General features: G+C 34.0%; 1 protein-coding gene across 8 annotated transcripts; it reads right to left on the bottom strand.

Annotated features, from left to right (window-relative positions):
- Nucleotides 1-367: 367 nt before the first annotated feature.
- LOC108464314 (uncharacterized) lies at nucleotides 368-7,783 on the bottom strand. Of its 8 annotated transcripts, none has more exons than XR_008278015.1 (8): nucleotides 7,422-7,777; nucleotides 6,722-6,865; nucleotides 5,131-5,236; nucleotides 4,476-4,658; nucleotides 3,454-3,924; nucleotides 3,048-3,131; nucleotides 1,779-2,048; nucleotides 368-1,699 (listed from the first exon to the last, which is right to left on the bottom strand). XR_008278015.1 is itself a non-coding variant. In XM_053024791.1 (8 exons), the coding sequence occupies exons 2-7, from the start codon at nucleotides 6,851-6,853 to the stop codon at nucleotides 1,969-1,971; spliced, it is 1,056 nt and encodes a 351-aa protein (XP_052880751.1). In that variant the 5' UTR covers nucleotides 6,854-6,865; nucleotides 7,422-7,783; the 3' UTR covers nucleotides 368-1,699; nucleotides 1,921-1,968. The 8 variants fall into 8 exon arrangements, 7 of the variants coding, with proteins under 7 accessions (XP_052880751.1, XP_052880752.1, XP_052880754.1 ...); XM_053024791.1 differs by having other exon boundaries at nucleotides 1,921-2,048; nucleotides 7,422-7,783; XM_053024792.1 differs by having other exon boundaries at nucleotides 368-969; nucleotides 1,921-2,048; nucleotides 7,422-7,783.
- Between the last annotated feature and the right edge of the window lie 17,236 nt (nucleotides 7,784-25,019).

The following is a 25,019-nucleotide window of genomic DNA, read 5'->3' as shown; positions in this document are numbered from 1 at the left end:
AATATTTCATCTAGAAAATAAAATAAAAGAATTATGAAAATACGATATCACGTATATAGTTTAACGAGAGTTATCTGAGACAAATTATATAAAGTCGAAATGACGTAAATTTCACTATGAACTCGTAAAAGCTCGTGCTTGATAACGTGTTATAGAAAAATTAATAAAACAATAAATAAAATGGATGAAAATACAAGATAATTTTTATTGTCGTATTTTCACTTACAAGGTACTATTTATAAACTCCTTTACATTCAATTACATTTAATGAACTAAGGTTTTTAATTACTCCATTTAATGATCTTTTGATTATAAATAAAGTAAAAAGTTTTATTACATTAATATACTTAGGGATTGTAGACATCCATTTAATTTATAACATTTTTTTTTTTTTTTTTGCTAATAGGAAGATTCATTCCATAAAAGGTCAAGTACAACACGAGTCAGAAAATCCCAGAAATAAACAATAATGAAAACAAGGGCTTAAAAGCCCGACACAACTCCCCATCCCCCTAGAGGAAAATGAAAAAACCTAAGAGCATTCACCAGCCACTACGGAGAAGAGAAAGCACCAGGGAAACTAAGGGACATGACAACTGTACCCAGCTACGGCATGCACAACTCTGGTAAAGATCATGCCACTAACAAAGTCCAAAACACAGTACCAAAAGCATTATGGAGCTGGTCGAATGTCGATGGAGGTGGAGCCAAAGCCATTTCAGTAGCGACAACCACTAGAAACAAGTTCTGGTGCGATGACTCCAGATATCTATCAAAATTCAAACGTCATGGCCCCAAAGTAGCGTCGAAGCCAGAACATCAAGCGAAAGGGCTTCGCCGGCAAGAAAGCAAAAGCAGGAACCATCAGAAGTGGACCTCGCCATAACGAAAGGAGGTGGCTCCTAACAACCGTGGTGACGACCATATAACAACTGAGATCTCAGTCGTCCGTTCCACGACGACCGAAGGCTAAAGGAAGACAGCAGAAGCAATATCTAAACATTATTTCGCTGAACTACCAAAGAAGATTGGTGAACCAAAACAAAAAGAGAAAGGAGGGCCTTAACGGCGAGGAAGATGCTTGATGCCGGCCCGAAGGCCAGAAGGCCTCTCATAGAAGCTCAACTCTCACTCTCTAGCGTCAAGAAGGAGATGAGAACGAGAGGTTTAGATTCCCTCATTTGACAAAAATAAATAAACAAATTCAACTTTGTGCGTCTAAGGCAATTAAAAAATACTTTGTGCCGCCTCACCAGCGATGGCTAAGCCCAAGCAAATCATTATATAGAAAATTACAATATCACAACCGAGGGTGTAACTGCAGTGGCTAAAACTAACGGCAATGGATCTTCCCTTTTAACTTTACTCTACAAGAATCAACACAAGACCAAATTATGGACAAAGTGATAATTTTGAAGTCATTCCATCCCAACAAAGCAAACAAATCTAAAACAAGATTATATAAGATAAAATAAAACCGTACGATATTTACAAAAGAAGCTACAACTCAAGGATTAGGGCAGGATTACAAACTTCCAGATTCAAACTCTGGATCTCCTAAATGCCACCTCTTAATGATACTCCATGAAGAGTAAAACTCAAATTTTATCTGATATTATTCATATTTCTGCATATTGGTTTACAAACTTCTGACATTAAAACTTTTGGAAGATGCTCAACTGAACGTAATCCAAAAACCCTATTTCAAACGAAAAGGCCTTAGTTATATATGCACATGTAATTATATATAGTCAACCAAAATGCCCATCCCTCATTACCTATCAATAAGATTATCATAGGAAGCATTCAACACCACAGTGCCACACAGATTCCAAGACAAAAGCAAGTTGACTGAGTAAACATCATAGGCACAAAAGGAAAACAAAACACTATGCATGTTCCTTTGAATTTATTTTTAACCTGTTTTCCAATCTTCGAACCATCCAATCATCGTCAGTGAACTTCTGTCTATAAACCAAAGGAGTTGAAATTTTCAGCTTCCAAAATGTTATATACAAACCTTTGTTTGCCTAGAGCAGCAGTTGGACCTGTAGTAATACATCGTACAAAAGAAAAAAAAAGTTGTAAGTGATAGTTGAATACCAAATATAACAAAATGCCAAGGAAGAAAATATTCTCACAAATAGCTAATGTAACATTAGCAAGTTGAGAGAGAAGATTAAAATATGATCACATTGACTACCTTGTAATATAATGATTAGAATCCATTCCATTACTTATACAATAACCATTAGCATTCTTCAATTAACTAGATGTTCAAAAATAAATGAACTTAGACGCAGTGCATATGTAGTTTCATCTAAAAATATGCAAGGATTTTCTTGCGGTTAAAATAAGATCACCAAATTTAGCAGTGAAGAATAAACTTGATCATCATATTAGAACACCAAATGCAATTAATTGAAGTTGAAGGGAGCGCATACAAACCTATCAAAATGCTCATTAAACCATCTTTTGTGACTTTACAGATGATACAGTGAAACATCAAGCAGAGAAAAAGAGGAGAAATACAGAAAACGAACTAGATTTTCTATATGCCATTGTTAAATTCTAATAGTTGGAAAAAACATTTAACTGGAAAAAACCATCGGTCAAATCAAAGATTAATTAATACTTGGTTATTTTAAGATATGATACAACAAAACGTATACTGACAAGGGAAGGATGAAACTCAAAAAAACATGATATTGGAAATAAAAAGTGATATTGGGAGTAAAAAGTATCTTAGTAGATGCAAAAACTTCTCAAAGAATCTACCATGCAAGTAAATTCCAAACAGTTGCTAGCACAGCTCATGAGGAAAAAATAAACTAAATTAATATACTCTTTGTAAACCTGTACCATTGCCTTTGCAGAGCTACTTATTTCTATAACCATCAAAGCTTAATCCCTCTGATATGGTGTCCAACCTTTTGTTCTCTCCTATAATCCACAGATATAAAAAATATCTTGCTCTTTGTAAATCACAGTTAACAAATCAACAAATAAAAGTTTGGACGGGGAGACAGTGGAGAAAAGAATATCACCTTGATGTTCTCTTTCATGAGAATCCAAGAAATTTTCATTATCTGTTCCTAAAAAGAGTGATCGGGGGTAGCTTTCCAGTATACCTGAGAGGTTATTCTTAAAGTAAGTATAACTAGATATCGTTATTTGGATCACGTCTATATGAAAATAAATATATCTGAAATTATTAATAGACTATGCTTAAAATATTGTGATTTTCATGAATGAATTAACTGATGGTAACTGGGCCAAGTACTCTTATGAACTGGAGAAAATATTTTAGATAGGGAACACATGAAAGGCCTCCAACCTCGGCTAAATCCAGCATAATGTCTAAAACAGACTTACAATGAAGACATGGATGCACGCAGAAAGTATGAGCTACAGGGCAAATACATGTGCCCATACAAATTGACAGAAAGAAACCTGAACTCGGAGAAAAGTCAGCTGTGAGATCTGAAAGATTGAAATTGAGAGAGATCTGGCCTAAAAGTCCAAATGAAGAAATGTCAGCATCCGGAAGTGGTTCATTTAGTGATTGTGTGCTTGGTTCTGCACTATTGAAAGCTGTATCCCCAATTGTTGGACGTGTCTCTAGAAGACTGCTCTCAGCACCAAACATGTAAGCAGAACTGCGTGAAAAACCAGCTGCTGATTTTAGCATCTTCCCATTTATTTCTTGCATCAAACCCATATTTGAATTCTGAGTTGAAAGCATGGCTGATGGTGCATGAATCCTGCTGGCATGGGTAGGAAGCTCAATACTAGCATGTGTCCCAATGTACAAAGATGAACTACTATTACTGAATACATTAGGCAAACTAGATCCCATGAGATGCTGCAAGCTCTCCTGCTTCCGAGCTTTTCCTGTGTTCTCTGGCGCACAGTTCTGGGGCACTATAAGAGAAAGCTATATCAGTAGCAGAATGTTGAAACCTGGAGAAAGGCTTTCAGATTTTCAGAAACTAAACTTAGGGACATTCAATAATTATCAATAGATTGCTACATACTCAAAAATCAATGGATAAACTGCAAGAAAGATAAAAAAATACTGAGAAAGTAAATAGACCAAAAACAAGAAAAGCAAAATAAGAAATTTTCATACAACTGGTCCCTTTTATCAGAAGTGGATATAGGAAATAAGTTTATAAGTGATCACCTGATGTCCAAACCTGCCAATATCCAAATTCTACACAGTTACAGATAAGTAAGAAGTAAAATGAAGTCTTTATGGTTTTTGTCACTTAGACAAGCCTTCTTCTATCTTTATTCATCTTTACAGTTATATTAAAATAAAATGAGAATAAGAAACTACCCTCAATCTCTGCTGCTAGATAAAAATGTGTAATGATTGTTTAGCCAAAAAGAGCCAATTCCACAAATCTTGAGTACTTGCGATTAAACAGAAATGAAAATAACATGCCCAACTAGGCAAAAAGCAATCTTACTCTGTGACAAATGTGGTCCATTCAAATTAGAGATTGAGGAAACTCCAGATGGATGAATCTGATGCATGAGTTGCACCTGTTGCTCAAGTAGCTCGTTGAATTCCATTATTTGTTGCTTTACCATCAGTCTGAGATAATAAGCCTGGAAGAATTCTCGATTCTCTTCTTCAAGCTTTTGCCAAACTGATAAACATGAAACATTTAGTACAAGGAAATAAATTTTTTTTTTTAAAAAAAACTAACATTATTTAGTGACTGTAAAATGTTGTCAGAATCCCGTGATCGACAACAATCGCTGTACATTGCCAATAATCCCAACAATAAGTTAAAGCCTAGGTAATAAAAAGGCGGCTTGGACCATCCAGCCTATAAGCTTTCCTTAAAACAGATTTTTGCCAAAGGGCAAGTCAATCCATCTGAGAAACGGGTCCTGGACTGCAAGCCCTGCTTCTAAAAAGTGGGGCCTACTTTCTTCTTTGCTCTTAATCTTTTCATAAGGGTTGGCAGATGTAGGGCACAGCCATTACATGGATTTAGAGTATCTCTTCTTATAATAGGCTATAGGTATCAAGCTAGTGGGGTTTCAAATAAGGATGGGCAACCAAGAAGAAGCATGGCTGTTATGAGAAAATAAAATATTTTAACTTTTTGATACCAAGTTCAGTAAAACCAGGCTCAATTTTGGCCTGAGCCAGCAGAGTTTCCACAACTTCCTTCTGCGTCATGTAGAGTTGAAGGCATCTTTCTATAAGGTTTTGAACCTAAATTCACACATTAGGGTAAAACAACATTAGCCATCATAGACAACGTACCACCTCACAGAAAGCCTACATGCCAAACAAATCTAAGACAGTAGAAACAGCTCAATGCACATAAACAAAAGGATGAACAGCATTTGACCATGTAGAAAAAATAGAACATCAGAATTCAGATATAAATCTTAATTTTGCTTGGGGGTAATAAAAACAGTTTTATACAATATTTTCCGTTTCTCCTTTCTCCGCTCCTCTCTCCTTAAGTATGAGACTAATACCATGTCAAGAATTTAATCCGGATATTCATCAGAAAGGTTAAATAGCAGGTAATAGTCTTCAGTTAAAATTATTATTTTCGGTTATCTAAACTTTTCATAGTTAGCATATGAAGATGCATTCAACGCTAATTGCTAAGACAATCAGGAATGACATTATAAGCTCCATACAATCAAAAACTCAATGAAAAAGAATCCCAACAATAACCATATCTCTAGCATTCCCACAAGGTGGTTGGTCGAACAACACAAAATCCAAAGACAAGATTTTATTTTGATATAAAAATAAAAACCAAACACAATGAAAGTTAGTAACGACTCACCAAGGATTTGTTTGTCTGTTTTTCCATGTCACCGCAGGCTATTGGCAATTTAGATTCTAGGACAAGGTCTATGTTTCCTCTAAGATGTTAGTACTTGGATAGATCAAGTGAAATTAATCAGGAGGAGAATAGACCAAGGCTGAGATCAGAAATTGCTGTGATTTCTATAGTGAAAAAAAAAAGCAGCTATCTAGATGGATAGCATAACTTGGCTATAAGAAATATCAGCCAAGATCTCTAAGTCAGCAAAATTTAGTTTTCCACATTAAGTGTCACTTTCCTTAAAAAGATATCCACTACCCTCCTATCTTTTGTATCTTTACACCTTATCGTATAAAGCAAGCAACTTCCTTTTTCCTTTACCTTTATCTTTGCACATATTATTTAGTAATACAAAACTTGTCACAGTTACAAATTACAGTCTATTGCTCTTGAGAAGGCTTTTTACTGGTGTCTGAGCTGATCAAGGGCCAATTCCATAAATGAAAAGTAGATTCCAAAACTTCAATAATTTAGCCCATGCTTTTGCTTTTAAATTTGAACTCTTATAAACTTACAACCTTTTTTTCGTTTGTTATTATTTCCATCTATTAGTCCATTCTTCTAAAAAGCTCCAAAAATTAAAATCCATAGAAACATTAAAAAAATTTCTTCTATGTGAATTACCAACTAAACAACTATATCTACATAGCACTCAACCCACAATAATTACACAACTCCACTCTGCCCAGAATAAAGTAATAATTTAGCAAGAAATCTAAGTTTTCATAAGGGAAAATGAAAACAACAAAATGAAAACATAAATTTATACCTACCACAGAATTAATACATAGGGATTCAGTTCACTATAGAAGATCATTCATTAAGTATAAAGATCAAGGTCAAAATCTTACCAACAGTATATCTTGACGAGAAACCCTTCTTACTGGTACAGTCGACATATCTTTTACAAAGTTTCTAACTATACCGATAACTACAAATTGTCTTCCCAAGATACTGAAAATGTGAATCAGACAATCTTGCATGCAGCTATGTACCTGAAAAGCGAACAATTTGACATCAAACACACAAAGAAAATATTCAAGAATAAATCATTTAAGATAAGAATATTAAATTCTCTATTGATAGATTTTTTATCAATAATTTAACAGCAACTTCTGTACGGAAAAAAATCACATGAACGAAAAGATGAATCCTGTAACAATAATGAAATAAGGGAAAAATAACTAGATTATTTGATCGTATAAACACAAGATTCCATTAAAAAGTGACTAGACTTCTTCAATGTATCTAATTTCTTCTAACAGAAGAAGTTTGACGCAGTTCAACATGAAAACAACAAAACTAGCCATTCTACAACAAGAATTCACGCCATGAGAACATAGAATAAGGAGAAAAATTCGCAGCCTATATAAAATTGAGGAAGCAGTTTTATTTACAATACCGGAGGGAATGTAAAGAAGTGCGGTTTTGTCTGATAAAAATAATTGAGACTGAGATCCGTACTGAAGTGCAGAGAAAATATTGAGAAAAGCAGAGAATTTAAAGAGAAAATAGGAAATCATAAGAGATGGAGTTTGTTTATTCATTTACCTTAATAAAAACGAAGTGGTGAAAGATTCTTGTTTGCTTAAACGCTACCCTGCCCCCTGCCGTTTTCTCCTTCTCTATAATTTAATTTCGGGTAAACTCTATTATATAGTTCAGTTAGTTTCTTGTTAGATCATTAACTTATAAAACAGAAGTTACAAAATCAATTGACTTTTTTTTTTCAAGATCTATGTACATATAAATGTTTGGGATCCCAAATAATTTCATTCCCCACCTTCAATTATAAAAAGAAATTCTAAATATTTAAAAGAGTTGTAAAAGTAAAAGTATAAGTAAGACAAAAAAATCAAATTGTAAAATTTGGAAAATACCAGAAGTAATGTGTAATTTGATCAAAATGTGAAAATGGAGAAGGAAATACCCTAAAAGGAGTTGTAAGGTGAAAGTATGACAAATAAAAATAAATTGAAACTTTTGAAAACTATGAGGAGTAAAGAAAAATTTGATCAAAATGTGAAAATGTAAGTTATTATTCATTAATTGATATAAGAATAAGATGAAATATGTCTTGGTATGATGGAAATAAAATTTGGGACTAAAATGGAAAAATTAAAAAGTACATGGACAATACAATTTGACCAAAATGTGAAAATATAAGTTATTATTGATTTATTGAAATAAGAATTAGTTGAAATATGCATTAGTATGATGGAAATCAAATTTGAAATTAAATTGGAAAAATTAGAAAATATAAGGACTACATTGTAATTTTTCTATTTTCACCAGGGGGAGGGCTCTACACTTCTCACCACCCATGGACTTATATTAACAGTTAAATATGAAATAAGAATTTGGATCAATCCAGGAGTCAAATTTTGAGATGAAATTGTGAGAAAGGGTAAAAAGAGACAAAATGATAATTTTGCCATGAAGGGTTTTGATTAATTCTCGAGACTTCTATTATGGAAATAATATTTAAATATGATATTTGATATTGAAAATTATTTTGGATCATTGGAACATCGTATTAAAGAATCAATACACAATTTTGACAAATTAAACTTGAATAGTTGAGCTTGAGCCTTGGGCCCATTTGTTAGTCTTTATAAATGGGAGAATCCCCCCAAACCAGCCTTTACTTTTTTCTTCTCAAACCGATAGCAGCCTCCCATGGCTCCTCTTCTTGTTTTCCATTTTCTTGGTTTTTTTTTCCATTTTCTCTCGAAAGCCTTATCTTTCACATTGAGATTTTGTCAAAATCTCCATGGAAACAACCTTCTAAGCTCAATTCATCCATCCATCCATTTCTTCAACAGCATCCTAGGTTTTATGGAGTTTTAGTGAGAGAAGTTGAAGCTAGAGTGAGAAAGCTTCAATAAGGTAAGAAATGGCTTCCTACACCTCCACTAGCTTAATTTTTTTTTAAAAAACTATGTTATGAGAAAGCTTAGAAGAAATCTATATTATTTTTTGAATGTATTTTTGGTGTATGAGAATAAGGAAATGGAGATTTATGGATTTCAAAGCTGGATTAATGATGTATTGGAGTACATGGAAGCTTGATTATGTATCGTAAAGTATGTAACACCCTTCGCCCGTATCCCTCGCCGCAACAGGGTTCGAGGTGCTACCAGATTTAAACTCAACCATTTATATAAAACCAGGCCGTAAAATTTTTTTGATCAATTTTAAACTTTTCATACACGCGTATATTATCCTTTAATCGGGCTTACAAGGCCCCAAAACATTCATGAGGCATTTTTAAATATTTACCAATATACTAGTCTTGTATCATTTACTTACTCAACAATGAATCACAATTCAAATTCTAAATATACATGCTATAAACCACATCATAGGAGATAATAACATACAAGCATATGAATAATCAAACTACCTTAATAACAAGCCAAAGTCTTTGGCTTAATCATAATATTACATACTCAACTTTACAACCCTATACATGCCATAGACTCGAAAAACTAAGATTTACTTACGCCGATAGCGTAGACTCGACAATGTGATAATATCTTTGACAGCCTCCAACCCGAGCTAACGTGGCAACCCTAAGGAATATGGGAAAGAAAAGGGGAGTAAGCTTTACGCTTAGTAAGTTTATAAGAAAACAATAAGCAACTCATTAACAAGTTTTATCAATGTTTACAACATAATCACAAATTCACTACAAGTTGACTTCCTGAGCAACAGTCACTAAATTATTTATAACTGGAGCTACTAAACTCCAAATCAATTGCCGTTAATTTTTTCTGAAAATAGACTCATATATATTCTATCCATAAAATTGTCAGAATTTTTTGTTTGGGCAATCAATACCAGATTTTTCTTAAAGTTTCCCCTACTTCACTTCTTGACTAATCTGACCACTCTTCACTACGAATCAAATTTCTCATTATACAGAATTCAAAATATGTTATCGTTGATTTCATTTGAAACTAGACTCATTAAGGAGTCTAAGTATATAAATTTTATCTTATAACCATTTTTGTACAAATTATAATTATTTTCTAAAAACAGAAAAGGGGACCTAAAAGTCATTTGAATCTATCTCACGCCACTTCAAATATCTCATTATCAAAAATTCTTTTGCTTACACGGTTTCTTTTATAAGAAACTAGACTCGTTAAGCTTTAATTACATAATTTATTCAGCTTCTAACTCAACTCCCACAATTTATGGTGATTTTCCAAAATCACGTTACTGCTGCTGTCCCAAGTAGATTTATTACAAATTTACTCTTTCACACATTCTTTGCATTCATATTATTTAAACATGTATATCACCAATCAATTTCATCACATATCTATAATTTCACTTAAGCATAGTCTCAATACAATACATCATGCTCATTGATTCGCTTTTAACCGTTCAAATTAGCAATTATAAGATGGTTCCTTTAAGCCCACCCTTATCGATAATTTATGATGGTTTTACCCTTACTCACATATATGACATAGGCATTTAAATACTTCAGTGTCAACTTTAATTCAACCGAATTTAACCATTGTACCATTTCATAATCACAGTTACTTTCATCATTCATATCTAAATGGTATTTCACATAATTCATATAACCTTTCACCATGACCGAATACACACATACACATATGACATCTTCACCTATGCTTCTCATTTCACATTCATGATTCAATTCCAATCGATCTAAAATGTATAAGTATATATCACATACCTGGCCAACTTAATGTATTGAACAAATTCAATTGCCGATTTAACACAAGGTCTCATAGTCTTAGACTTTTATCAAATCACCGGCATTTAGCCTGCTAGATTTTAAACCCGAATTCATCACCGGCACGAAGCCTGCTAGACTTTAAGTCTGAACTCATTCACCGGCATTTCGCCTGCTAGGCTTGAAGCCCGATATCATTTCACTGGTATTATAGCCTGCTAGGCCCGAAGCCCGATATTATCTCATCGACATTATAGCCTGCTAGGCCCGAAGCCCGATAATATTATTCACCAGCTTAAAGCTTGCTAGGCCGAGGCCCGAATATCACATTTCGATAAACAATTCACCTGTTCTTTCATACTTTCATAACTTATACTTCAATTACGTATAACTGAAACACATATCTATGAACAAAGATTTTCATCCTTTCAACCACATAGGGTTTAATTTCCACATTGGAACACATATCTTAGTACATCATTTAATAGTATCAAAGTCGACTAGATATACTAGTCACATATGGCTCATAACTTTAATTTAATATTCATTCAACACAAAGAACATATGTATATATATATACAATCAAACATCTTCTTAATTATGATTATTCAACTCTTAAGCATATAACATGATCAAACACAAACACTTAAGAACTTACCTTAAATGTCGCCGGACAACTATGAATCGACTATTCCATTTGTTTTGCTTTTCCCTTTTCCGAGTTAAGTTCCTTTTGCTCTTGAGCTAGGTAAAATAAATCGGTTTGTTTAATTACTTAACTAATTTATTTAGATTCAAACATTAACAATTTTTCTTAATAAGAAACATACGACAACTCATTAACAACCATTCATTCACATCTTTATTCTTGATTACAATCAGCCATTATAACATATACAAATGCATATTAATCACTTTGACCGATTTTCCATTAACCACTAATTCATATACATAAATTTTACAACTCAACTCATCCTTCTCCGTATTATTTACCTTAATTCACATTCGGAAATCATAGAACACATACTAATGATTTAACGTTACAATTCAAATTTCACACACTAATAAACACATTCGGAAAAACTTCATTTCAATTTACTTTAAAACACCAACAACTAAATTATTTCTTGGCACCTTTATCACAATTTCACAATTGGCATAACCATGTTACCAATCTAGTACATCAAAATTTACTTATCCAAGGCTACATTCAGCATATATATATTCACATAAACACAATAGCCAATTGTTATTTATCATCTAATTCGACTTTCAATAACCTCAAATTATAAACAATATTCAATTCCCTAATTAATATATTAATTGACAACTTCACAAACAAAGATTAACAAGCTTAGGACTCATCTAATAACCATTTATAATTTAAAACTTCAAATGTTTGAAATCTAACATTTAACTCACATGGCCGAATACATGCTTTGCCCCAACTAAGGAAATTTATACACTCACAACTCCATCAATTCATTTTCCACTTAATTACATCAATTCAAAGCTCAATTTAATAAGAACATGCTTAATTTAAATAAAAACAAATTTCCTTTCCCAAAAGCATATATATACGGCAACTTCAACTTCATACCTCTCAACAATGAATTCAACTTAATCATTCATTAACATTACACTCATTCGGCCATTATATAAGCAAATTTAACATCTAAACAACACCTTCCAAAAGCTATCAAATTATCACAATTTAACAAATTTCCAAATGCACATATGTTCAATAATTCATGAATTTAAACCATGGGTTAACTATACAATGCACTTATCAATTTAATTTCATAAACAATTACATCAAAATCACATTAACATACCTTTGATTTATGAAATAACCCTGGCCGAATGCCTTGGCTTCTTCTTCTATTTTTCTTTCACTAGTTACGGCAATGGGGAAAAGAAAGATTAACATACATTGTTTTTATCACTCTTTTCTTATTTTAATTATTCTTTATTTCATAATATAAAGACATTAACTATTATAATGCTAAAGTAAAATGCATATATTATCTATCAACCATCATTATGGCCGGCCACTAAATTAAAAGTGGTCCATTTGACATGCAAGTCCCCCATGTCAATAATTCATGCATTATTTGGCCACTTTAAAATTCACCTATCACATTTTCAAGCCTTATCACATGAGTCCTTTCTTGTAAATTAACACCTAATTGATAAAATCAAGGCACGAAATATTCACACATACAAATTCCACATACAATAAGCACATAATATAACATTTAATTATTTTTGTGACTCGATTTTGTGGTTCCGAAACCACTTTTTGACTAGGGTCAAATTAGGGCGGTCACAAAGTATCCATTAAGGTAAGTACCTTGGATGTAGAAGCCCAAATTGCCCGGGCCCAATTATATGAAAACCCAACCAAACCTCTAAACCCACTAAAACCCTTAACCCATGACCCATTTACATCTACCCAAACCCAATTCAAAAGCCCATTAAGCCCCCCAAAAAAAAACCTAACCCAAAAAAAAACAAAGAAAAAAAAAGAAAAAGAAAAACCTACCCCAAAAAAAACCTAACCCAAAAAAAAAAAAGAAGAAAAAAGAAAAACCTAACAAAAAAAGATAAAAAAACCTAGCCACCTAACCACTTTCCCACTTGCCCCATTTTTCCTCCCATTGTCTACCACCACCACCTACAAAATAGAAAAAAAAAAAAAAAAATCATGTAAAAGATGGCTATAAAAGCCATTCAAAATCATGTAAAAAAGAAAAGAGGAGGATTTTAAAAGATTGAAAAAAAACACAAAAATCTCTTCAAATTTTGAACACAAAAGAAACATCAATAAAAGGTTGCATCTTTTCTTTTTCCTCTTTTTGAATCTTTTTTCATTTTTTGTGTTGTTTTTTTCTTTCTTTATATATACATATATTGTTAAAAATTTTACCTTTTCACCTTGCCATTGGGCGGTGGCGTGATGATGTTGACGACGACGGCGACGATCGACGATCGACCGTGAAGGCCCCCTTGGCCGGATTTCCTTTCCCCTCCCTTCTCTCTTCTTTCCCCTTCTTTTTTAGGTATTTTATATATATTATGTATATATTTTTAATGCCATTAGTTATATATTTCTTATGTATATATTCTTAAATATTATTATATACATATATATATATATATATATTAAATACCATATTGTGTATATATTATTATTACAAATTATTACTATTGCTAATATTATTATAACTATTATTATATTAGTGTATATTTTATGTACATATGTATATATATATATATATTTTTTTTTTGCACATATCATTATTTTATATTATTGTTGTAAATTTTTATGTATATATTTTTTATGTACGTTTCCTAATATTTTCTTTTATTGTAGATATTATTATTATTATTACATACTTTTATTATATGCATATATATATATATGTATTTTTATGTACATATTATTATTTTATATTATTATTACCAAATATATCATTTTTCCTATTTTATTATTAGTACATGATTTGTTTTTATTTTGTAAATATCATTATTATTGTTATTCTAATATTCTAGTATTCCATGTTAATATTTTTCATTAATGATATCATTTTTTTCGTCCTTTATCTATTTTAATTTCTCACTTTAGGAATATTTTTCTCATGTTTTAATTAATTTCAAAAATAAGTCAATGTACCGATTTAATATTAAGCCATCGATTTCATCGCTATGTTGGGTGAAATTCATCGGCTTGTGTTAAAAACAGGACACCCTTTCTAAAAAAAAATCGAAAACTAAAATTCACATTTTCAATCGGATCACGATTAAATATTATATTGAACTCGTATTTTTGAAAATCAAGTCAACACATGTTTATGAGATACCAATTTTGGGCGTCGCGAGGTGCTAATACCTTCCTCACGCAGAATCGACTCCGAACCCCAATTTTGCTCGGACTTTCATGTAGACCTAAATTTGGCCTTCTTTTTGTTTTAAAATAATTTTATTAGGTGTCCGATCACACCTATAAAAAAGGATCGGTGGCGACTCCCTTTGTTAATAAAATCGAAAGTTGGTTTTCAAATGTTTAATAAATCGCCACAATTAGCGACCAAGCAAAACTAAATTTTTTTTTTTACGTCGCTACAGTTGGCGACTCCACTGGGGACCTCCATTTTTGAGAGTCGAGTTGAATTAAACGCGTGTTGTCAAAATTTTCAAATTTCCGTGTTCAAATTAATATTTAATCATGATCCTTAAGTTTTGTTTTCGAAAAAATCATACATACGTATCTCCTAATTTGTTTTATCTTTCGTTTTAATTTTGTAGTTTTAAAATAAATGGAAGGATTGCAAGTTTCTCCCACACACCGTGCACTTGCATTTTGCATAACATAAGCTCCCTACCCGGGCTCTGTCCGTTTAAGTGAAAGTAAACGCTATGCCTTCGTGAGTTAACTCGTCCCTCCGCATAGGCTAGTGAATACTTTCGGGTTACATATGACTTATGCTTTCGTGAGTTAACTTGTCCCTCCGCATAGGCATAAGTAAATGTAATCCCTCGAATTGATCTCGTAAGCCTATGATGGGCCATGACCGAGGCTCCATGCTAATCTTAGCAGATGATAGTACGGGCAATTCGAGTACCTATCTAGAACCAAAACCGCATATAATGAACCATACAAGCCACCTAACTAGAGCCATGCCGAACCTATGTCCGTTTAGTAGTCCCCAAAATAAGTGCACGGGAGGAATGCCTCTTGCCTTTTGCATTTTCACTTTCTATATAAGAGGATCGGTCATTTAATAAACTAGGTCGGGTAGTTCGATTTGTTGAAGTTCTCTATGTTTTTCTGCTGTATTAAATTACTAATCAAGTTTGTTTGTCTTTGCTTTATTGTTTTCATCATGCATTATAGGCATCATATTAGGAAGGTGTTGATTAAAGATTGGTTGCCAAAACGGGTTTCTAATGGAGGAGTCAATTATACGAGTGACCAAACATTGTGTAATACTCTTTTGATTAAGGAAATGCCTAAACAGGGCTATCTTGAAATTAACACCAAATTTTGCATATTCATTCATGATGACATCCATTTGACATTCATGCATTCATTCATACATTGCATATCCCATACTCGGTCGTGAAGATAAAATATATAATTCGCAGTTGTAATACCACAAGATGGAACCACGTCATCCATATAAAACTCACCGACAAGCTAGAGTAATGGAGGTGAATTCAATGAGAAAATTGAAAGATTGAAAAAGTGAGAACCGAATGGGAGCCTATGGAATTCCCTCCTTTGTCAAGAACATTTACGTCTGCGGGAATGATATACCCGAGGCAGGACAATGCACAAGGCACAATGTTAATGATCGAAAAGGGTTTTCAGAACATCAGTATAAATTTCATTGACAAAGGAGCTGACACAAGTAAAGATGTCTCAAGGATACGCCTTTGTCCCCCTGGTTTCATGTTGAATAATTGGACTGCCGAGAACCTTCTTGTAGTTTATAAGTCTTGAGTAATGCTCAAACATTAACATTCTATTATGTCCTTAGATATAATAGAATTCTTTTATAAAGCTTGCATTCGCTCTTTATCATTCAAATGAATATCAATGAAGATGCATTTTGTCATGATCTTTCGCATTATCACTAATTTCATAATCATTTTCTCATTTCATAGCTTTGTCCTTACATTTGCCTCATGCCATGCCATAACATTTCGTTTGTTGGTTCCAATACTTGGATGCCCTCTATAGTCTTTTTTTTCATTCAACTTTCAGGTGCTCGGATGTCAACAGATGAACAAACCCGTTCTGAGTCCCAAATCGATTTTGAGAAGGCTTGTTTGTTTAGGAGAATTTGAAGCAAGAAAATCTTGAATACTATGTCTCGTCTCGACTTGCTAAGAATGGTGGAACAAGAGGGTAAACAGATTTTGCCTCATTAAGAATCCGTTGAAACAATAAATCTGGGAACCAAGAAAGGAAACAAGAAGTGAAGATTGGGACTTCTATTTGGGGGCACCGGGCATAATTTGATTGCTTTGCTCCTCGAGTACAAAGATGTATTCGCATAGTCATATCGGGACATGCCAGGATTGGATGAAGATGTAGCGGTTCATAAGCTCCCATTAAAGCCAGAATGCAAGCCCATTCAACAAAAGCTAAGACGGATGAGGCCTGAGATGTTGTTGAAGATAAAAGAGGAAGTCAAGAAGCAATTTGATGCTAGTTTCCTACAAGCCTCCGAATATCCAGAATGGGTGGCTAACATAGTCCCGGTGCCAAAGAAAGACGGCAAAGTACGAATGTGTATGGATTATCGTGACTGAATCGAGCAAGTCCTAAAGATAATTTTCCTTACCACACATTGATACTGTTGGTGGATAACACAAAAAAACATTCATTGTTTTCTTTCATGGATGGATTCTCGGGTATAATCGGATCAAGATGGCCACCGAGGATATGGAGAAAACTACCTTCATAACAATGTGGGGAACATTCGCTACAAGGTGATGCCATTTGGGTTAAAGAATCTTTGGGCAACATATCGAAGGCTATGGTGACGTTATTCCATGACATGATGCATAAAAAAAATAGAGGTCTATGTCGACGATATGATTGCTGAATCCCGAGGGGAAGAAGAGCATGTAGTGAATCTCAAGAAGTTGTTCGACGGTGAGAAAGTTCCAGTTAAAGCTAATCCAGCCAAATGTACGTTTGGGGCTACCTCGGGAAGTTGCTAGGCTTCATTGTCGATGAAAGAGGTATCGAGGTTGATCCCGATAAAATAAAAGCCATTCAAGAGTTACCATCTCCGCGCGCAAAAGGATGTTAGAGGATTTTAGGAGATTAAATTACATCGCCCGATTTATCGCTCGACTTACCAACCAATGCGACCCAATTTTTCGACTTCTTGAAAACATAACCTGGAGAATGGAATGAGGAATGCCGGTGGCCTTTGATAAAATAAAGCAATATTTGTCTAGTCCTCCGATTGCTAGTACCACCAACTCCGGAAGACCATTGATATTGTATTTAATCGTGTTTGAAAATTCAATGGGTTGCGTACTGGGGCAACACGACGAGTCAGGAAAGAAAGAAAAGGCGATCTACTACCTCAGTAAAAAGTTCACTGAATATGAGGCAAAGTATTCGTCCATTGAGAAATACTGTTGCGCTCTGGTTTGGGTAGCTCGGAGACTCAGACAATATATGTTGTATCATACGACATGGCTAATTTCAAAGTTAGACCCAATAAATACATGATGGAATCACCGGCACTCTCAGGAAGAATGGCACGATGACAGATCCTCCTATCGAATATGACATTGCCTATGTAAGTCGAAGTCGATAAAAGGGGCGCAATAGTTGATTTCTTAGCGACTCGAGCACGGAGGAATATGAGCCTTTGAAATTTGATTTCCCAGACGAAGACTTAATGTGCATCACGAAATGGAATCCGAGTCATCAAAGAGAAGTCATGGAAGATGTGCTTTGATGGTGCGTCAAATGCTTTAGGGTATGGAATTGGAGCAATCTGGTATCACCAGACGGAATCATTATCCGTTCACCGCAAGATGAACTTCTTCGTACCAATAATATCGCAGAATATGAGGCTCAGATCATGGGGCTTCGTGCACTATCGAGCGAAACATCAAGATCTTGGAGGTGTCACGGGGACTCGACCCTAGTGATTTACCAAATCCGTGGAGAGTGGGAAGTGAGGGACTCAAAATTGATTAAGTCTGATGATTTAGTGGTGGATTGATCAAGGAATTCAAAGAAATAGCTTTTCATTACTTCCCACGAGAAGAGAACCAACTGGTGATGCCACGCCACTTTGGCTTCAATGTTCAAAGCAAGTAGAGAAGCGAAATAATGCCCTCAAAATGAGCATATCGAGGTCCCCACACATTGTTGTAGCATTGAGAAAGAAGTAGACAGACGGCCTTGGTTCCATGATATCTTAGAATATATCAAGAATCAAAGGTATCCCGAACAAGCGAATGAGAATGATAAAAGAACAATTAGAAGAATGGCGTGGATTTGTTCTTAATGGGGATATCCTATAAAGAGGAAAGGATCGGATGCTTTTGAGATGTGTGGATGATGTTGAAGCGAAAAAATACTTGAAGAGGTCCATGAGGAATTTGCAAAACGCATGTCAATGGTTTCAATATGGCGGAAAGATCATGAGACTTCGGTTATTATTGGTGACAATGGAAAATGATGAATCAATTTTGCGGAAAATGCCACAAATGTCAAATCTATGGCGATAAAATTCATGTAGCCCTTCACCCCTTCATGTCATGACTTCTCCGTGGCCTTTTTCTATGTGGGGCATGGATGTCATAGGCCAATTTCTCCAAAAGCATCAAATGGACATTGATTCATTTTGTGGTCATTGATTACTTCACAAAATGGATAGATGCCGCTTCGTTTGCCAATGTGACGAGGATTTGCAGTTTGCGGGTTTTTGAAAAAGGAAATCATTTGCGGTATGGTTTGCTCGAAAGAATCATTTCAGATAGTGCCACGAATCGAACAATAAGATGATGAAAGAAGTGTGTGAGTAGTTCCAAATAAAGCATCATAACTCCTCGCCTATCGCCTAAAGATGAGCGGGTCATTGAAGCGACCAATAAAAATATTAAGAGGATCATTGGGAAAATAATCGAGACATATAAAGATTGGCACGAGAAGCTTCCATTTGCTTTGTTTGCATATCGCACATCTGTGCGAACATCTACTGGAGCAACTCCTTTCTCTCGGCTTACGGAATGGAAGCATGCTACCTATTGAGGTTGAGATCCCTCCTGCGAGTCTTAATGGAATTAAAGTTAGAAGAAGCGAATGGGTTCGAGCTCGATATGATTAGTTGAACCTCATCAAAGAAAAACGTCTAAGAGTAATTTGTCACGGCAGATGTACGGAAGAGAATGATCGCGCCCATGACAAGAAAGTATGGCCAAGAGAATTCCACGAAGGAGAACTCGTCTTGAGGAAGATTCTCCCAATACAAAAGGACTGCGAGGAAAATGGGCACCAAATTGGGAAGGACCATACGTCGTAAAGAAGGCATTTTAGGAGGACCTTTGATCCTTACCGAGATGGATGGCAAGGAGCTCTTGAATCCAAAGTGAACTCGAGATCTTGTGAAGAAATATTATGCTTGAGATGAAAACCCGAAAGGGCATCAAAAAAAAAAGGGATCAAGGCGAAAACCGCAAAGGCGTCTTGATTAGCACAAAAGATTAGGATGAAAACCGAGAGGCGTCCTAATGAGGTAAACTGGCTTAAAGAGCGTGGCGTTTTAACAATGGGTCAAACAAAGGAGACTACGATATTTGAAGCATTTCTAAAAGCTCAAATCTTCTACACAAGAAGCCGCTCGAAAAGATTTTGATTGAGGAACGAGGAAGAGTTCATGTGTTGAATATCTAGAGCATTTGTATCCGTTGAATCGATCCTTTCTTTCTTTTGACATTTTTTACTCTCATTGGTTAACTTGCTTTGTTTGCCACATTTGAAATAGATGAATATGAAATATCATTTTGTCCCTATCGACCTTTTTCATGCATCTCATTATGTGTTTATTTACATGATAAATGGTGAAATGACACACTCTAAGCAAAAGAAATGTTAAGCATTACGGATGAAAATTTGATAAGCACAAGAGTCTCAAAGTAAGAACAAAGTTCAATCGGGGCAAAAGAGTGATATCGAGAAACGTCGATTACTCGTGAAGCTTGAAGACAGTATAAGGCTCAAGAGAAAGTCGAGAATCAAAGCAATGAACACAGATCCTCAACAATCGTGGCTAAATGGACATACGACAAACATGCTTAAGGAGCACTGCATAATCATGTAGGCATAAAAGCATTTAAGACAAACATGTGCATATCATGATAACATCATACATGGCATATACAGGTACTCCAACAGAGCAAGAAATCTTGAATGAAAGTCGAACTGAATCAAAGGAAAAGACACCCGAATTCTACCAAAGGAAAGGTTTTGGTATTTTGATGTTTTTAATTCATGCTTTTCAAGGAAAATCAACTCATATTGCGAGAGATGAGTTGAGCCTCAAGACACGTTGAGGTATTTTTAATTGTTGTTTTCAAAATCAACTCATATTGCGAGAAGTGAGTTGAGCCTCGGGACACTGTTGAGGTATTTTTAGTTTTAAATTGACTCATATTGCGAGAGGTGAGTTAAGCCTTTTAATTTTGTTTTTCAAAATCAACTCATATTGCTAGAGGTGAGTTGAGCCTCGGCACGCCGAGGTATTTTCAATTTTGTGTTTTAATCAACTCATATTAGAGAGATGAGTTGAGCCTCAAGACACGTTGAGGTATTTTTAATTTTGTTTTCAAAATCAACTCATATTGCGAGAAGTGAGTTGAGCCTCGGGGCACTGTTGAGGTATTTTTAGTTTATGTTTTAAATTGACTCATATTGCGAGAGGTGAGTTAAGCCTTTTAATTTTGTTTTCAAAATCAACTCATATTGCTAGAGGTGAGTTGAGCCTCGAGAACCTGAGGTATTTTCAATTTTTGTGTTTTAATTTCAACTCATATTGCGAGAGGTGAGTTGAGCCTCAGGTCACGCTGAGGTATTTTCAATTTCTGTTTTCAATTTACGTTGTTCAAGAATCAACTCATATTGCGAGAGGTAGGTTGAACCTTTTAATTTCTACTTTTTCAAAATCAACTCATATTACGAGAGGTGAGTTGAGCCTCAGGACACGCTGAGGTAATTTCAATTTCTGTTGTCAAAAAATCAACTCGTATTGCGAGTGGCGAGTTGAGCCTCAGGTCACACGCCGAGGTATTTTCAATTTCCGTTTTTCAATTTTTGCCTTTCAAAAAAATCAACTCATATTGCGAGAGGTGAGTTGAGCCTCAGGACACGCTGAGGTAATTTCAATTTCTATTGTCAAAAAAGTCAACTCGTATTGCGAGAGGTGAGTTGAGCCTCAGATCACACGTCGAGGTATTTTCAATTTCCATTTTTCAATTTCTGCATTTCAAAAAAAAAAATCAACTCATATTGCGAGAGGTGAGTTGAGCCTCGGACACGTTGAGGTAATTTCAATTTCTTTTCAAAATTCAACTCATATTGTGAGAAATGAGTTGAGCCTCAAGACACGTTGAGGTATTTTCAATTTCGCTTTCAAAAAATCAACATATATTGCGAGAGGTGAGTTGACCCTTGGCTCATGCTATGAGCTATTTTCAATTTCTATCTTTCAAAAAATCAACTCATATTGCGAGAGGTGAGTTGAGCTTGAGATCACACACCGAGGTATTTTTTCAATTTATATTTTTCAAAAAATCAACTCACATTGCGAGATGTGAGTTGAGCCTCGAGTTACATGTCGAGGTATTTTCAAAATCTGTTTTTCAAATTCATTTTCAAAAATCAACTCATATTGCGAGAAGTGAGTTGAGCCTTGGCTCACGTCTTGAGCTATTTTCAATTCTTTTTTTTTCAAAAAATTCAACTCATATTGCGAGAGGTGAGTTGAGCTTTTTAATTCTGCGAGAGTTGAGTTGAGTCTTTTAATTTCATTTTTCAAAATCAACTCATATTGCGAGAGGTGAGTTGAACCTCCAAATACATATCGAGGTATTTTCAAAATCGCTTTTCAAGTTAAGTTTCAAAAATCAACTCATATTGCGAGAGGTGAGTTGAGCCTTGGCTCACGCTACTGAGCTATTTTCAATTTCTGCTTTTAATGTCTGCTTTTAGAGAGTCAATTCATATTGCAAAAATGAGTTGAGCTCAGGATCACATGCCGAGTAGAGAATAAAGATTGAAGCTGATTGAAGACGCCGATTCGCCTCCTTAAAGTTGTAGTGGAGTTGATCGAGGCATCGATCTTGCCTTTCGGAGTCGCAGAAGAGAAGACCAAAACCTTATCTCACCGGGCGATAAAGAGCATATTGAAATTGTAGATCTTATCTTTCCGAGTTACAATGAAGCGGATCGAAGCCACAAATCTCATATCCTTGAAGTTACTTTGGAACAGATTGAAGCTACAAGGCATATCTCCGAATTTGCAGTGGATTGAACCAAAGCTACAAGATGCGGTGGACTGAAAAGAGACTAACTAAACAAGAAGAGTTCCAAAGCAAGTCAAGACCTAGCAAGACCGGCAAGTTTGGTCTTCCTTGAAAGTCTTTGCTCTATTATCGTTGCACGACAATGAGCAAAGAGGGGCAGCTGTAGAAGCCCAAATTGCCCGGGCCCAATTATATGAAAACCCAACCAAACCTCTAAACCCACTAAAACCCTTAACCCATGACCCATTTACATCTACCCAAACCCAATTCAAAAGCCCATTAAGCCCCCAAAAAAAACCTAACCCAAAAAAAAACAAAGAAAAAAAAAAAAAAAGAAAAACCTACCCCAAAAAAAACCTAACCCAAAAAAAAAAAAGAAGAAAAAAGAAAAACCTAACAAAAAAAGATAAAAAAACCTAGCCACCTAACCACTTTCCCACTTGCCCCATTTTTCCTCCCATTGTCTACCACCACCACCTACAAAATAGAAAAAAAAAAAAAAGAAAATCATGTAAAAGATGGCTATAAAAAGCCATTCAAAAATCATGTAAAAAAGAAAAGAGGGAGGATTTTAAAAAGATTGAAAAAAAAACACAAAAATCTCTTCAAATTTGAACACAAAAGAAACATCAATAAAAAGGTTGCATCTTTTTCTTTTTTCCTCTTTTTTCGAATCTTTTTTTTCATTTTTTTGTGTTGTTTTTTTTCTTTCTTTATATATACATATATTGTTAAAAAAATTTTACCTTTTCTCGCCTTGGTATGTGGTGGCAGGTGATTTAACGACATGACATGACCGACGATCGACCGATGACCGCCCCCTTGGCGGATTTCCTTCCCCTCCCTTTCTCTTCTTTCCCTTCTTTTTTAGGTATTTTATATATATTATGTATATATTTTTAATGCCATTAGTTATATATTTCTTATGTATATATTCTTAAATATTATTATATACATATATATATATATATATATATTAAATACCATATTGTGTATATATTATTATTACAAATTATTACTATTGCTAATATTATTATAACTATTATTATATTAGTGTATATTTTATGTACATATGTATATATATATATATATATATTTTTTTTTTGCACATATCATTATTTTATATTATTGTTGTAAATTTTTATGTATATATTTTTTATGTACGCTTTCCTAATATTTTCTTTTATTGTAGATATTATTATTATTATTACATACTTTTATTATATGCATATATATATATATGTATTTTTATGTACATATTATTATTTTATATTATTATTACCAAATATATCATTTTTCCTATTTTATTATTAGTACATGATTTGTTTTTATTTTGTAAATATCATTATTATTGTTATTCTAATATTCTAGTATTCCATGTTAATATTTTTCATTAATGATATCATTTTTTTTGCGTCCTTTATCTATTTTTAATTTCTCACTTTAGGAATATTTTTTCTCATGTTTTAATTAATTTCAAAAATAAGTCAATGTACCGATTTAATATTAAGCCATCGATTTCATCGCTATGTTGGGTGAAATTCATCGGCTTGTGTTAAAAAACGGGACACCCTTTCTAAAAAAAAAAATCGAAAACTAAAAATTCACATTTTTCAATCGGATCACGATTAAATATTATATTGAACTCGTATTTTTGAAAATCAAGTCAACACATGTTTATGAGATACCAATTTTGGGCGTCGCGAGGGTGCTAATACCTTCCTCACGCGTAACTGACTCCCGAACCCCAATTTTGCTCTGGACTTTCATGTAGACCTAAATTTGGCCTTCTTTTTGTTTTAAAATAATTTTATTAGGTGTCCGATCACACCTATAAAAAAGGATCGGTGGCGACTCCCTTTGTTAATAAAATCGAAAGTTGGTTTTCAAATGTTTAATAAATCGCCACAATTAGCGACCAAGCAAAACTAAATTTTTTTTTTTACGTCGCTACATTGGATACTCATACTTCTCCTAAGTTAGTAAGCTTAGGAAACTATGAAATTGATGTTATAATTAAATGTTTAATTATACTAGTTATCATGTGAAATTCCATGGCACAATGTTGTGAAATAAATCATTAAAATGTAAAAGTGGAATTGTGTAGCCATGAATTGCTCTGTTTAATTAAAATTATGTATGTTTAATTAAAATTATGATATAAGAAGTTTGATTGTCATATAAGTAAAAATGAACACGTATGAACCATGTGATTACTATGAAAAAGATTGGACAATACCACTATGGCCCAAAGTATGTAAAAATGTAAAGTTTTGCATAATGTCAACAATAGTCAATACAAGCTAAAAATAAGAAATGACAATACTATGAAAAAAAACATGTAACACTGAAAATTGGTATAAAGCCTA

This window comes from Gossypium arboreum, chromosome 2 (assembly GCF_025698485.1).
Source record: "Gossypium arboreum isolate Shixiya-1 chromosome 2, ASM2569848v2, whole genome shotgun sequence".
NCBI lineage: Eukaryota > Viridiplantae > Streptophyta > Magnoliopsida > Malvales > Malvaceae > Gossypium > Gossypium arboreum.
Note: the sequence above shows the minus strand (reverse complement) of the source record. Positions and strands in the feature narration are given on the sequence as shown.